The sequence below is a fragment of the Bos javanicus genome, chromosome 15, assembly GCF_032452875.1.
Source record: "Bos javanicus breed banteng chromosome 15, ARS-OSU_banteng_1.0, whole genome shotgun sequence".
Lineage (NCBI taxonomy): Eukaryota > Metazoa > Chordata > Mammalia > Artiodactyla > Bovidae > Bos > Bos javanicus.
The window spans coordinates 54713652-54727494 of NC_083882.1; the positions used below are offsets into that span (position 1 = coordinate 54713652).

The 13843-nt window shown below is 50.2% G+C and overlaps 1 protein-coding gene across 7 annotated transcripts in view; it reads right to left on the minus strand.

Moving 5' to 3' along the window:
• The window catches only part of ARRB1 (arrestin beta 1), a 78177-nt gene that overhangs the window by 20606 nt on the left and 43728 nt on the right, over positions 1–13843 (minus strand). For 5 of the 7 annotated variants that reach the window (XM_061380871.1, XM_061380870.1, XM_061380872.1 and 2 more), the window contains exons 2-5: positions 6887–6917; positions 5029–5089; positions 1698–1742; positions 770–966 (exon numbers count right to left, since the gene is read on the minus strand). In XM_061380871.1, the coding sequence (XP_061236855.1) occupies positions 770–966; positions 1698–1742; positions 5029–5089; positions 6887–6917 (334 nt within the window). Of the gene's footprint in view, positions 1–769; positions 967–1697; positions 1743–5028; positions 5090–6886; positions 6918–9812; positions 10908–13843 lie in introns of those variants that run through there. The other 2 variants (XM_061380873.1, XM_061380876.1) reach the window with 2 other exon arrangements.

Here is a 13843-nt window from a genome sequence, read left to right on the forward strand (position 1 = left end):
AAAAGGGCTGGGCCAGGGGCCAAAGAATGTGAGCAGTTTCTAGCAGCAGGAAAAGGCAAGGAAGCAGTTTCTCTCCCAGAGGTCCAGAGAGAATGCAGCCCTGCTGACACTTGATTTTAGCCCATGAGAGCTGTTCTTGACTTCCGACCTTCAGAACTGTAAAATAACACATTTGTATTCTAATTGGCAGGTTTAATTATTACTAGGTTTGCAATGGTTAGTTACAGCAGCCATAATACGTCTATAACAGAGAGGATGGCTCCTTATCCTCTCTCCTTCTCTGACTCTCACAGTCAGGGGATTTCACTGAATCACAGAATCAGAGTCTGAGAAACTGAAAATCCAGAATCCTGGAGTGGAAAGGCAGCTGAGCAGGGAAATCCAGTACTTGCCATTCTTGTTTGGGAGTTGGGTTGAGGCAGGGTTAGTAGGCAGCCAGTATGAAGGAGGAGACAGCCTTGCAGTGACCCGGGGGCCAGAAAGGACTCCTTCTTTCTCTGCAGCACCCCCTCGACCCCTCCTTCTCCCACGATGACCTGGACTTGGGAGGGTCCGGGTAGCAGTGCAGGGGTAAGGGTGACACCTCTGGCAGTGGCCAGAGAAGAGACACTTACCAGGCAGCGTAAGTGCCAGTGCCCTGGCCCCAGTGTACGCTGGGGAAATTGCGTGGCCTGGAGCTGCTGCCCCAGCTGCCCCTGTGTGCCTGCCCAGAGGGCTTGCTAGAAGTGATGCTTCTGGAATGGGGCCCCGGGGGCTGGCAGTCCCTGACCTCAAAGGTGAAAGGGTAGGCATGCTCGCCCAGCTTCTTGATGAGGCGCTCCTGCAGCCGCGTCAGGGGCTTCTTGTCCTCGGGGGCCGGCGGGAAAGACTGCACGTTGGCCACAAACAGGTCCTTGCGAAAGGTCAGGCCCAGGACATCCAGGTCCTCCCGGCCGTAGCGGAAGGCGCAAGTCAGCGTCACATAGACTGTGGGAGCAAGGGGGTGCTGAGGAGGGGCCAGGAAGGGTAGCAAACATGCCCCCCACCCAGAGTGACAGCTGCAGCCCAGGAACCGGCTCCCCTGCCAGTCTCTAGGAGGCACACGTCTGTCCCAGAGCTCCTGCAGGGAGGGCGGTGCTGCCCTTGGGACAAGGGTGTCAGGTGCCTGGCCCGGGGAGGAGGCGAGGGCTGACCGCTGGATGGGTTCGTTCCTTCTCCACCCGCACTGCAGTCCAGGGCATGTGCAGAGGGCCCGACAGGGTCGATGGGGGCCGGGAAGAAGCACATTGGGAAGATTAAAGGGTGGGGAAACCAGTGCTAGGTGGTGTCTGGAAAGCCCAGTGTCTTGTTCCACCCAACCCCCACCTCCCGTCTTCCTGCTGGCTTTAGACAATCCCTTGACTGCGTCAGGAATAAGTCTTCTCTTCTGTACAGTAAGACCCTAACTCCTGCTCCGTTTGCATCCCCCAGCCTTGCAACAGTCACGATGGGTTGATGTAAAGGGCTCAGACATGAAAAGGGTCTCCCAAAGTGGGTACAGGCGGGGCTGCCCCAGGGGGCTGGAGCACCTGCTCTGATGCTGATTGGAGCCGTCACAGGAAGAACCAGTGGGGAGGGGCAGGGATGGGCTTGTTGCCTCTCTTATTTCCAGTGTTCTGCCAGAGAGTCAGAAAGGCCCCAGCCTGGAGGTCAGGCTGGGGGCAGGGGCCACAGCTCACCTCTCCTCTCCTTGAGATACTCCGGATCCACAAGAACCACTCCATCTGGAGGAAGGACAGGGAATGAGCAGACATGACCTCAAACTTCTGAGCCCCAAAAAGTGAAGTGAAGTCGCTCAGTCATGTCTGACTCTTTGTGACCCCATGAACTGTAGCCCTCCAGGCTCCTCCATCCATTGGATTCTCCAGGCAAGAATACTGGAGTGCGTTGCCATTTCCTTCTCCAGGGTATCTTCTCGAACCAGGGACTGAACCCAGGTCTCCCGTACTATAGGCAGATGCTTGGCCGTCTGAGCCACCAGGGAAGTCTGAGCCCTAAACACCATGTTAAATTCAAACCCAACCATTTGTCCGTTCACAAGCATCATGAGGGCTTCCCTGGGGGCACAGTGGCGAAGAATCCACCTGCCAATGCAGGAGCATGGGTTAGATCCCTAATCCAGGAAGATCCCAAATGCTGCAGAGCTACTAAGCCTGTGTGCCACAGCTACTGAGCCTATGCTCTAGAGACTGGGAGCCGCAACTACTGAGCCCTCACACTGGACATACTAAAGCCCAAGCGCCCCAGAGCCCGTGCTCTGCAACAAGAAAACCACCACAATGAGAAGTCCGAGCATCGCAACTGGAGAGTGGCCCAAGCTCCCTGCAGCTAAAGAAAAGGCCAAATAGCAATGAAGACCCAGCACAGCCAAAAATAAATAAAATTGTTATAAACAAAACAAAAGCATCATGAGAGAAATGGGAAGGCCAGCAGCCAGTGAATGTTACCACCATGCCCCCTCCACCCATTGACCCAGGCTGGCCTGCCAAACCCAGCTCACGACTATAGGCAGGTTATTTAACTTCTCTTTCTTCATCTGTTAGAATAATAAGATGGGTTCAAAACCCCAATATCAGGTATACTGTGGAATTCAGAAGTTTTGAATTATAGAAAGGCCATGTGGTCCCTCTTCCATATCTTCTCTAATGCCTTCTGCCAGCTCTGGGGCAGCATCCCTTGTCGAGCCCATTAAAACCTCTACAGGGAAACTATTTTCACCAAGAGGTTAACTAAGGCATCAGTCACCTCCCATCAGTTCAGGCCAGGCTGCCACTAAATGATTTCTGTGTCAAACTCATGAACAATTTGGTGCTCTCAGGGCTTCTGGATTTGGGATTTGCAGACCTGTAGTACCCACCTAATAGGGCTCCTGTGAGGACTAAATGAATTAACACATTTAAAGTATTACCCGGTGCCTGGCACATGTGACCATGGAGAATGTCCCAAGGCCTGACCTTGGGAATACAGAGTCCGGTTGAAGACAAAGGATGCTCTCTCTGCTCAATGATGTAAGGGAAGAAGTTTTTCTCACTGCGGGTCATTTGATCAACTTGGTATGATGCCCCAGGACTTGCTGGGATCTACAGGGTCTAGCACAGGGCCTAGCATGAAGTAGGTGCTCTGTGAACACTGGCTGAATGGTTCTCAGGGTGCCTATATGTGCAAGGGGAGCCAGATCCCTCCTGCCCTTCTCCCCAGATCCCATGATGCCCAGCCCCCGTGACCCCGTTGCTATTCTTAAAGGCTAATACGTGTGAACAGCCCTGGCCTCAGACAGCCCATAGGAAACTCTGCCTTGGCCACAGGTGAGCAGGCCACAGGTGAACACGGGGATGTTTGCTCCCTGCCTCCAAGTTCATGGGGGAGATGGAAATGGCAGAGACGCTGGTGAGCTTCAGAGAACACCCGACAGGCTGGGAGGAAAAGTAGGGCTATCTGGCTCCAGGCCAGGAAGGGAAGGGCTGCGTAGAGCCGGACTCTGCAGCCCACAGCCTGCATAGCGACCCCAGGGACCTGCCAGGCCTCCCGCCCCAAGGCCACAAAGACCTTCCTCCCAGCGAGCTGACACCTGGCTCTCTGCTCCATCTGCTCCCACCTGAGCTCTGGAACCACACCTCTGTCCTGCCCTCTTGGCCCCAGGACAGCTCCCAGGCCACTTTCTCTGTGAATGTTTCCCCCAAGCAACACATCCCACTTTCTTCATCTGGACTTAGCCTCCTGCAGTTTCCAGGGTCCAACCTCCCAACCTGTCACCTTCTTTGGTCTCACCTGGGTTTGTTCATGTCCCTCTTCAATCATTTAACCTCTCTGGGTCTCACTGTCCACATCTGTAAATTAGGGTTAATCCAGGGCCTCCCTCCCTCAAACAAACTGTAGGAAGAGACAACGAGATTGAGGTTCTTTAAAGAGAGCTACAGTTCTTAGAATCCTAACTGGAGGTGATTTTGCCCCCCAAAAGGATATCTGGCAATGTCTAAAAACATTTCTAATTGCCATACTGGGATGGGGGGACTCCCAGTGTCTAATGGGTAGAGGCCAGGAATGCTGCCAAGCATCCTTCAACACGTGGGATGGCCCTGCCAGCAAACGATCCAATCCAAAACCTCAAGAGTGCTGAGGTTGAGAGAAGCCCTGAAGTGGAAAAAGTCCTTGGAAGGTGCCTGCAGCCACAGCCCAGCCTCCTGGTAAGAACCCCATGTCAGTGAAGACAGCCTCCATTTCACAAGCCCCTAGGCTTTCTTTCAGAGAAGGCAATGGCATCCCACTCCAGTACTCTTGCCTGGAAAATCCCATGGACGGAGGAGCCCGGTAGGCTGAAGTCCATGGGGTCGCTAAGAGTCGGACACGACTGAGCGAGTTCAGTTTCACTTTTCATTTTCATGTGTTGGAGAAGGAAATGGCAACCCACTCCAGTGTTCTTGCCTGGAGAATCCCAGGGATGGGGGAGCCTGGTGAGATGCGTCTATGGGGTTGCACAGAGTCAGACATGGACTGAAGCGACTTAGCAGCAGTAGCAGGCTTTCTTTTCACCTCCCCACCCTTTGCCACCAGAAGGGAGCAGAACAAAGCATCTGTGGAGCTGGACTGCCCAGGTTTGAATCCAGGCTCCGCAATCTACTAGCTCTGTGACCTGGAGGAAGTCACTTAACCTCTCCGTGCTTGGGATGGTAATAATAGTAGTTCCCCCAGTGTTGGGTACACAGTTAAGCCTCATGCTAAGTGGCAGCTGCTGTCATCAACATCCTCATTGTCCTTATCATCAGGATTCTTGCCCCACTTCTTACCTCTGTCCTTCCCACAGCGTCCTCTCACAGGCCCCTCAGCTGAAGAGGAAAGCAGCTGCTTGGTTAGCCTTTGCTGACTAGAGCCAAAAGCCACACACATCCTATTCTTGGCACCAGGCCCCTCTGGAGACCTGCAGGCTATTCCTGGGCCACTCCAACCTGCCCTTCTCTGGGAGGGGTCAGGCCAGCCCTGCCTCCCCCGCTCCCCCGGCCTCCAGGGACTCACCCACGGGCTCCACGAGGTCGATGTGGTCCACAAAGTCCCGCTTTCCCAGATAGACGGTGAGCTGGGGAAGAGAGGCACAGAAGGCGCTAGCAGCTGTGGGCCCCCGCCCCGGAGGAGACCTGGAAGCTGCCAAAACTCCCTGGACCCAACCCTAACCCTCATCATCGAAATCCTAACTGGGCGTGGACCTGATCTCCAGTCCTAATACTAGGAATAACAAGGCCTTGTATAAATTTTAAAGCACCTGTTTATCCCAAACCCTGCAAAGAAGTTCTTGTTCCCATTTTGCAGATGAGGACACTGAGGCCTGCAGGGACCTTCACACCAAGCACCACTGACGGTGGAGTGGCAGCAGCAAAGGTGCTTGCTGAGTGGGAGGGCTGGGCGCATCTCTGAGAGGAGGGGGGACCCCGAGCAGGGCCAGTGGCACCGAGAGGTGAGGGGGCTCTGAACACTGAACTCTGAGCCCTTCATAGCACCCCGCCTGTGTGCAGTCTGCAGGGATCCACTCAAACAAGGACTTGTTCTCCAAGGCTGTGAGCCTGTGCCCTGCTGGTTGCCAACCTTCAGGGGAGAACCCCAGAGCTAGAATCCAGAGTGTCATTCCAGATGTTCTCTACTCCTCTACAATCCCTAAATGCTGACGATTGACCCTCCATCAGATTTCTCTGTCTTCACAGCCACACTTGACAGGATTATGCACCAGCTCCTTGATTATCTACTGCCTGGAGCCTCCCACACCTGGGACCTTTCTCCCCACCTTAGCCAGACTGGTCATCCTAAAATGCAAATCTAACCATGGAAGTCTGGTCTGAAAACACTCTGATGGTTCCTCAGCGTCCAGAAGCAAGATGACAAACGAATTTCATTCCAAATGTCAACTCTGATTGATTGGTAGGGGCTGCCTGGGGCCCTGGGTTGAAAAGAACCCAAGATGGAATATCACCTCAACAGGAAAGTGTGGCCAGTGATTAGTGATGTCTGCTGTGGGTGTAGAAGAGGGATGTGGGCACACACAATGATGTCATCTGCCAGCCCAGGCCAGGAGTCCAAGCTTCTAAGCCCAACTCCAAGACTCCAGGACCCAGCTCTGCCACACCCCCACCTCAGCTCCTGCTCCCTCTGCTCCCCGCTTGGCACCCAGATGCCCTGTGATTTATGTTCATGCCTCAAATGCTCTTTTTCCTCCCTACCTTGCCCGGGAGTGCATCTCTCCTCAGGGAAACCATCCCTGACCACCCAGGCTGCATCTGCAGCCCCCATGCACTCCTCTATAACACACTTGCACTTTATATTGATCAGTTTTTCTATGTCTGCCTTCCCCATCTGGCTGTGAGGGGCACTAGCTGTGCCTTATTTTTATCTCAGTACACCCTACTCCAGCCCCCACAGGCTCAGCCTAGACCTGACATGGAATGATGTCAGCCATACCCATTTGCTGACCTGCGAGGAAAGTAGGATCTGGCCTGGGGCTGTGTTAAGAAAGAGAGTGAGGTGGGAGCTGCCCCAGATAACAGGACTCAGTATAGGCTCCAGGGGCCGCTCACGCCAGAGGACTTGGCTCCCCTGAGGCCCTTGGCACTGGCTCTAATTATTGCACTCACAAGGCAAGGCAGCCTCTCTGGGATAGGCTGTGTCTCCCCATACCAGGGCAGGGGCGCCCTAAAGTCCAGGGGAGTTATACTGCCCCCCTGAGACAGTTTGCTGAGAGGCTCCCTGTCACTGTAGTCGAGGGAGGACAGGGCTGTGTCTCCCCCTCAGACAGGATGTGCCAGTCTTTCACGGCAGTAAAGATGCCCAAGAGAGGAGGAGAGTTTGGGGACAGAGAGGAGCGGGGGTGGGGCTGCCACAGACTCACCTTTCCATTGGGGCTCGCCTTCTTGAACACCCTGGGGAGAGAAAGAGTGGGAAGGTCAGGTTAGCATATTTCGCCCTGGGGGAAGGTGCCTGCAGGGCATTTCTCGGCAGGACCAGAACACGGGGCCTGGAGTGACTAGCAGGCTCCATACAAGCGCTGAGAGCTGGAACAGTGCCCAGCACCATCGGGTTTCCCCATCTCCACCACTCTGAGACACAGTGCTTGTCTTCATAGCTCCCCTGGGCGCCCTCGACAGCCCCCCTGGTCTATTCCTCACCCAGCAGGTGGAAGGAGTCTTCCAAGGCAGGTCAGACCACCCCAGCTCACGTAGAGGCACAGCCTTGCGTGTCTGCCCGCCTCCTTTACCTCTCAGCACCACCTCTCCCACTCCCCTCCAGTCCCCTCCAGCCACAAGCCTGCTTGCCTTTCCTCCAACACCAAGGCACTCCTTGCCTCAGCAGTCAGTCCCTTTTCCCTGGGACGCTCTCCCCCCATAGATCCGCCTGCACCTGCTGGCCCAGCCCCGTACCTTATGTGATGAAGCTTCACCTTGCGCCTGTCCAGCAGTCCCAGTGCTCTCACTGTACTTGCCCTTCTCCCCAGCACTCAGCGCTCCCTAACCCACTGCTCAGCTGACTCTGAGGTTACATATACCCCTGTCTATTAGCTCCATGGGGGCAGGGATCTTTGTCTCTTGTCCTCTGTTGCATCCCAAGCCCCTAGAATGGCACACCTGGTAGGTATTCGATACACCTGTGTTCATGAATGGCAGGAAGCCAGCAGCCAGTAAATATTAGTTGAGAATATGAATGAATGAATTAGGGAAGGAATCAACTGAAGCATGAGGCTAGGAAGGGAGCGGATGTGCCTGGGATGGCACAGCAGAGCACAGGACTCGAGTCAGGCAGAGGTGGTCCCCTGCAGCTCCTCCTGGTCTCTCCCTGAGCCTGGCCTGGGGGTCCTTCACCTGTCCCCCATCATCCAGCCCCAGAACGGCTCTGAGGAATGTTGAGCAGGGAGACAATAAAGGTAGAGACAGAGACCCAGAGACAGAGGGTATTAGAGGAGGGCAGGGAGGGAAGGAGGGAGAGGAAAGGGATGCTGGCCCTGGAGGTGTGACAGTAAAAGAAGGAATGAGAGATCATAAAACAAACCAACAAGAGAGGGAGAGATAGTCACAGAGAGACAGAGCAGACACAGAGCCGCAGAGCAGCCACTAAGAGGGGCAGGAGGTCTAGCAGGCCTCCAGGCCAAGGCGGGGTGAGGCCCACAGTGCAACAGCGACAGCAAGTCCTCCCAGAAATAGAGTGAGGTTGTGGCTCTGTGCTGCCTCCATAGCACGCCCCCACCCCACCATCACTCCCACCCCTTACTTCCGGGGCCCAAGGGACCACTGATGGGTCTGAGCTTGGCTTGCAAATAGAAGCCCAGCATATCCCTCCCCCACCTCCCCTAGGAGTTCTGGGTTTTCTCCTCCTCATAAATATTTATCATTGTTTGGAGTGTGAAGATGCCACAGTCAGCTGAGGCATAATAATTACTAAAGTGAGAAAAAAAAATACAGATGACACGATTTGAACCAACAGCTCCCAAATTAAGGCTGGACCTGCAGAGGAGACCAGGGAAGTGACATGCCACCGAATCCCCGCTGCTTCTAGAAGCCTCAGTCCATCCCTTGGGAGCCCCGGGTCAGAGGGAAAGGAGAGGCCACAAACGCCTGAGGCCACAAAGAACTGAGTCAGGAGAAGCCATCCCAGTGAGCCCTGAGAGGGACTAGGGGCACCCTGGTCACAAGAGACTGAGGGGCAGGGGGCAGCTAGGAGGAGTGATAGGGAAAGAGGGAAGGAAAGCGGGTAAGAAGAAAGTAAGAATTAACATTTAAAAGAAGAAGGAACTAGTATTAGTTGAGTGCCCAATTAATACTTCTCATTACAGCACTGTGAAATGAGCATTATAATTCTTATTTTATGGATAATAAACTTAAGGTTCAGAGAGATGTAGGAATTCTCCCAGAAGCACACAGCAAGCAAGGGCTAATAAGTCAGGATTCAGACCCAGTTCTGCCTGTCTGCCTTCTGACAGTATACAAGGAGATAGGTAATTTTATGTTCAACCCTGCTGCTTTCCTAAAGCAGATGTTTTTATCAGCATCAAGAATAACAGAAAAGAAGGGAACTGACAGGAGGAGGGGGAAGTAATGAAAGAGTGAGTAAGGGGCGAGGAGGAGAGTGAAAGTGACCTGGGGCAGGAAGCCCGGCCCGCCCAGCACTGGGGGACGTCCTACTGCTAACTCAGTCCCAGGCCACATCCTCTGGGAGCTGGATGCTGATGGTTTCCTCAGACAACAAAAGCAGCAGCTGCCCGTGCCCTCTAGGCTTGTACACCCTTGTCATGGTCATGTCTCTGAGTATTTTCCCCAGAACACTGCTGTGGATCCTTCCACAATCCCATTTCAGAGGTGAAAAAACCGAGGCTCAAAGAGGTGAATGATGGCTGCTTGTCTCCAAAGCTTGTGTCCTTTCCACTCTGTCCCACAGCCAAACCGTCCCTGAAACAACTCCACTGGCTTCCTGACCCCCAACACTGTCAGAAAAAAAGGCCTGTGTATGGGTGCTTCCAGTTCACCAGGACCCCCACCTGTGCAGCACCTCACAAATGGCTTCTGTCTGTCCACTTTGAAGAGCAAACACAAACATGCAAGACTCAAGTCAAAGGCAAACTTGCAGACTGTGGGATGCCTGGGTTTGGTTCATCCCCAAGTCCCATCTGTGCTCCGCAAGCCTGATCCTCAGAGCCAAAGCTGGGTCTCATACAAGAAATGCCAGCGGCGTTCTAGCTGAGTAAGACTCCCTGGAGACAAGGAATAGAAACCCACCAAGCAGAGCTCAAGAAAAGGAGACAGTAAAGAAGTAAGCAAAAATCTCACAGGAAGGATATGCAGGCAGGACGCACGGGGGCTGGAGCCAGGAACAGGGAAGCCATCAACCTCTCAGGCGGCGGCTCTCTCTCTCCACCTTTCCCCCTGGAGACGCATGTTCTCCTGCCTGCGCTGCTCTCCTTGCGGCTGCTCCATTGTCTCTGTGGACCAACTCTCTCTGCTTACTCAGGGCTTTTCTGCCCCTCCATTATTTTGGCTTCCATGTGGCTCTCACTCTGACCCTGTTTCTACTTTGCCTCTGCTCTGCTTCCCACTGTTAACTGGCTGAATGGCCCAATTCCAAATTCCCAGGAGAGGAATTTGATTGGTCAGTTTTGGTCACGTGTCCCATGCCTGGGCCAATCAGCTAGGTGAAGGGTGTGTCATGTGGCTCATCAGGCATGGTCAGAGCAATGTGTTTCAAACCAGGGGTCACAATCCATTAGTTGACAATGAAATCAACTTATAGAATTGCCACTAGCACCTTTGCTGCTGTTGTTGTTGAATGGCAGATGGCAAGTAGTAGATATTATTGTATTTACCAATATTCTATCCCCTCTAAGGCTGGGCATATGTGTGGACCAAATTTCTCCAGTCTTGTGAAGTTAGATATGCCCATACAGCTTGCTCTGGCCAACGAAATAGGAACAGAAATGCCATATGTCACTTCCAGGCAGAAGTATTTAAGGGCTGGTGCATGATGACCCCACGCTGTTTATATTCATTTTCTATGGAAGCTACAATAAATGATCACAAACTTAGTGGCTTACAACAGCATAAACTTAGTATCTTACAGTTTTAAGTTCAGAAGTTCACTAGGTTAAAATCATGGGGCTTCCCAGGTAGCTCAGGGGTTAAAAAAAAAAAAAAATCTGCCTGCCAATGCAGGAAATGCAGGAGATGGTGATTTGATTCCTGGGTGGGGAAGATCCCCTGGAGGAGGAAATGGAAACCCCCTCCAGTATTCCTCCATGACTGAGCAACTGAGCATGCACGCACAGGTTAAAATCAAGGTGTTGGCAGGGCTGCGTTCCTTTCCAGAAGCTCTAGGAATAAATGTGTTTTCTTGCCCTTTCCACCCACATTCCATGTCTCAAGGCCTCTACCTCCATCTTCAAAGCCAGCAACACCAGGTTAGGTTCTTATCACATTGTATCATTCTGACCTCCTCTTCTGCCTCCCTCTTCCACATTTAGAGACCCACTGCATGAATACATGCAGCTCTCTACTTTAAGATCCACTGATTTTAGGAAACTCAGTTCCATCTGCACCTGTAATTCCCCTTTTGCCACATAATATGACATATTCAAAGTTTCCAAGGATTATGGTGTAAACATTGTTGGTGGGGGCCGGTGGGGGGTGGGGGGGGCGGTTCTTCAGCCTATCATGTCCTCTTTTCTCTGTCATTGAAACCAGCAATGATCTGGATGGGAAGCCTTCAGAGACTAAATTCCAGGGCTCTCCTGCTAAATGACAGACAGGTAGCATGAGAGAAACCTCTTGAGCCACTAAGATTTGGGGGTTATTTGTAACTACAGCAGACCAGCTTCTCCTGACTAATTTTTTAAAAATTTAAGTATCATTTAGTAAAATTTCTATTTCAGGTGAACTGAGTTACAATGTAAAATGAATATCGTGGTGAAAATTTTTTAATGTTTAAAACCCACTGTTGCAGAGAGCATGCCTAAAACAAACATGCTCTATCAGTGTCTGTGCAGCCTGTTAGATGCTATTTTCTGATTCTGCTGCTTTTCTGTGAGCTACCAGCCCTCCCAAATATTCATTTGTGCCTGTAGGGAGAAGCCTGCATCATAAGGGACCCAGAACAAAGCACCTTCCTGGATAGATTACCCAACATTCAAGAGTTTGTCATTTTGTACAGTACAGCCAAACAATGGAATATTGCATAGCACTTAAATTATGCTTGCATCTTTCGTAACACAGGGAAATGCTTATGATAGAATAGTAAGCAGAAATCAGGAATCAAAACAGTATGTTTGGCATGAGCTCAAATTTATACTCAATAAATATCCAAAAGAAAGAAGACTGGAGGTTGTTAAGATGGCAACACTCCTCAAACTTATCTATGAATTCAATGCAACACCTATAAAAATTCCAGCTGGATTTTTTTGCATTAATTGACAGGCTGATCCTAAAATGTATATGGAAATATAATAGTGAAGACAAATCTTTTTTTAAATATAATTTTTATTGTAATTATTTGCTTGAGTGTCTCTGTCTCACTTTGCCCTCTTTTTTCGTCTGTTTTGTTTTGGCGATACCTTGAGGTATTGTGGATCTTAGTTCCCTGACCAAGGATCCAACCCATGTCCCCTGCAGTGGAAGAGCAGAATCCTAACTACTGAACCACCAGGGAAGTCCCAAGACAATCTTGGAAAAAAAAAAAACAAAGTTGGAAGACTCAGACTTCCAAATTCAAAATTTACTGCAAAGATACAGTAACCAAGACTGTGTGATCTTGGCATAAAGACAGACATAGAAATCAATGGAACAAAATTGAGAGTCCAGAATTAAGCCCATATATTTACAGCCAATTGATTTTTAACAAGGGAACAAAGAGAAGACAAGGAGATAAAATAGTCTTTTCAATAAATGATTCTTGGACAACTGGATATCCATATGCAAAAAAATAAACCCCTCAACCTCACACCAGTTCCGTCCCTGCTTGGGGAACTAAGATCTCACATGATGCAAGGCCCAGCAAAAGAAAGAAAGAGAGAAAAGGGAAAAACTATAAAACTCTTAGAAGAAAACATATGTATAAATCTACATGACCTTGGATAAGGCAATGGTTTCCTAGACATGACATCAAAAGCACAGGCAACTAAAAAAAGTAGATAAATTGAACTTTATCAAAATTAAAAATTTTGGAGTTTCAAAGCTCACTGTCAAGAAAGTAAAAAAACAATCCACAGAATGGAGCAAATATTTTCCAATCATGTATCTAGTAAGAGTCTAGTATCCAGGATATATAAAGATCCTATTATGATTCAACAACAAACAGGCAAATAACTTGATCAAAATCAAGCAATGAATTTGAATAGTCATTTCTTCAAAGAAGGTATACAAGTGGCCAGTAAGCACATAAAAAGATGATTAGTCACTGGGGAAATGCAAATTGAAGCCACAACAAGGGGATTCCCTGGTGGTCCAGTGGTTAGGATTCTGTGTTTCCACTGTCAAGGACCCCAGTTCGATCCCTGGTCAGGGAACTCAGATCCCACAAGCTATGAAGCGTGGCCAAACAAACAAACAAAAAAGCCACAGTGAGATATTTCACACCCAGTAGGAGACCTATAATAAAAAAAAAAAGGACAATAAACCTGTGTTATCAAGGATGTGGAGAAACAGGAGCCCTCACACATTGCTGGTGGTGCAGTCACTGTGGCAAACAGTCTGGCAGTTCCTCTCAACAACACTGAGCTAACCTATGACCCAGCAATTCCATCCCTAGGTAGAGACCCAAGAGAACTGAAAATGATGTCCACACACACAAAAATGTTCATAGTGGCATTATGCATAACCATCATATGCCACCAACTGATGAATATGTTTTTTATCTGTGGCATATATATTCAATGGAATATTATTCAACCATAAAAAGGGATGAAGCACTGATTCATGCTACAACATGGATGAACCTTGAAAGGATCAACATTATATTTTAAGTGAAAGAAGCCAGACACAAAAAGCCATACATTATCTGATCCCATTTATTTGAAATGTCCAGAATGGGCAACTACACAGAGACAGAAAGCAGTTTGGTGGTTGCCAGAGGCTGGTGGGAGGTGGGATGGGAAGTGATTGCCAATGGGTAGGAGTTTCTTTTTGGGGTGCTGAAAACTCTGGAATTAGTGGTGATGGTTATACAACCTTGTGAAAATACTAAAAACCCCTAAAACTGCAAATACTATGGTATGTAAGCTATATCTCAGTTTTAAAAACAAACTCAATAAATGAATATAAGGAAAGGAAATGTGCCCAAATGTTAACAGGGGTTAAAGAATACTCCATCTGTC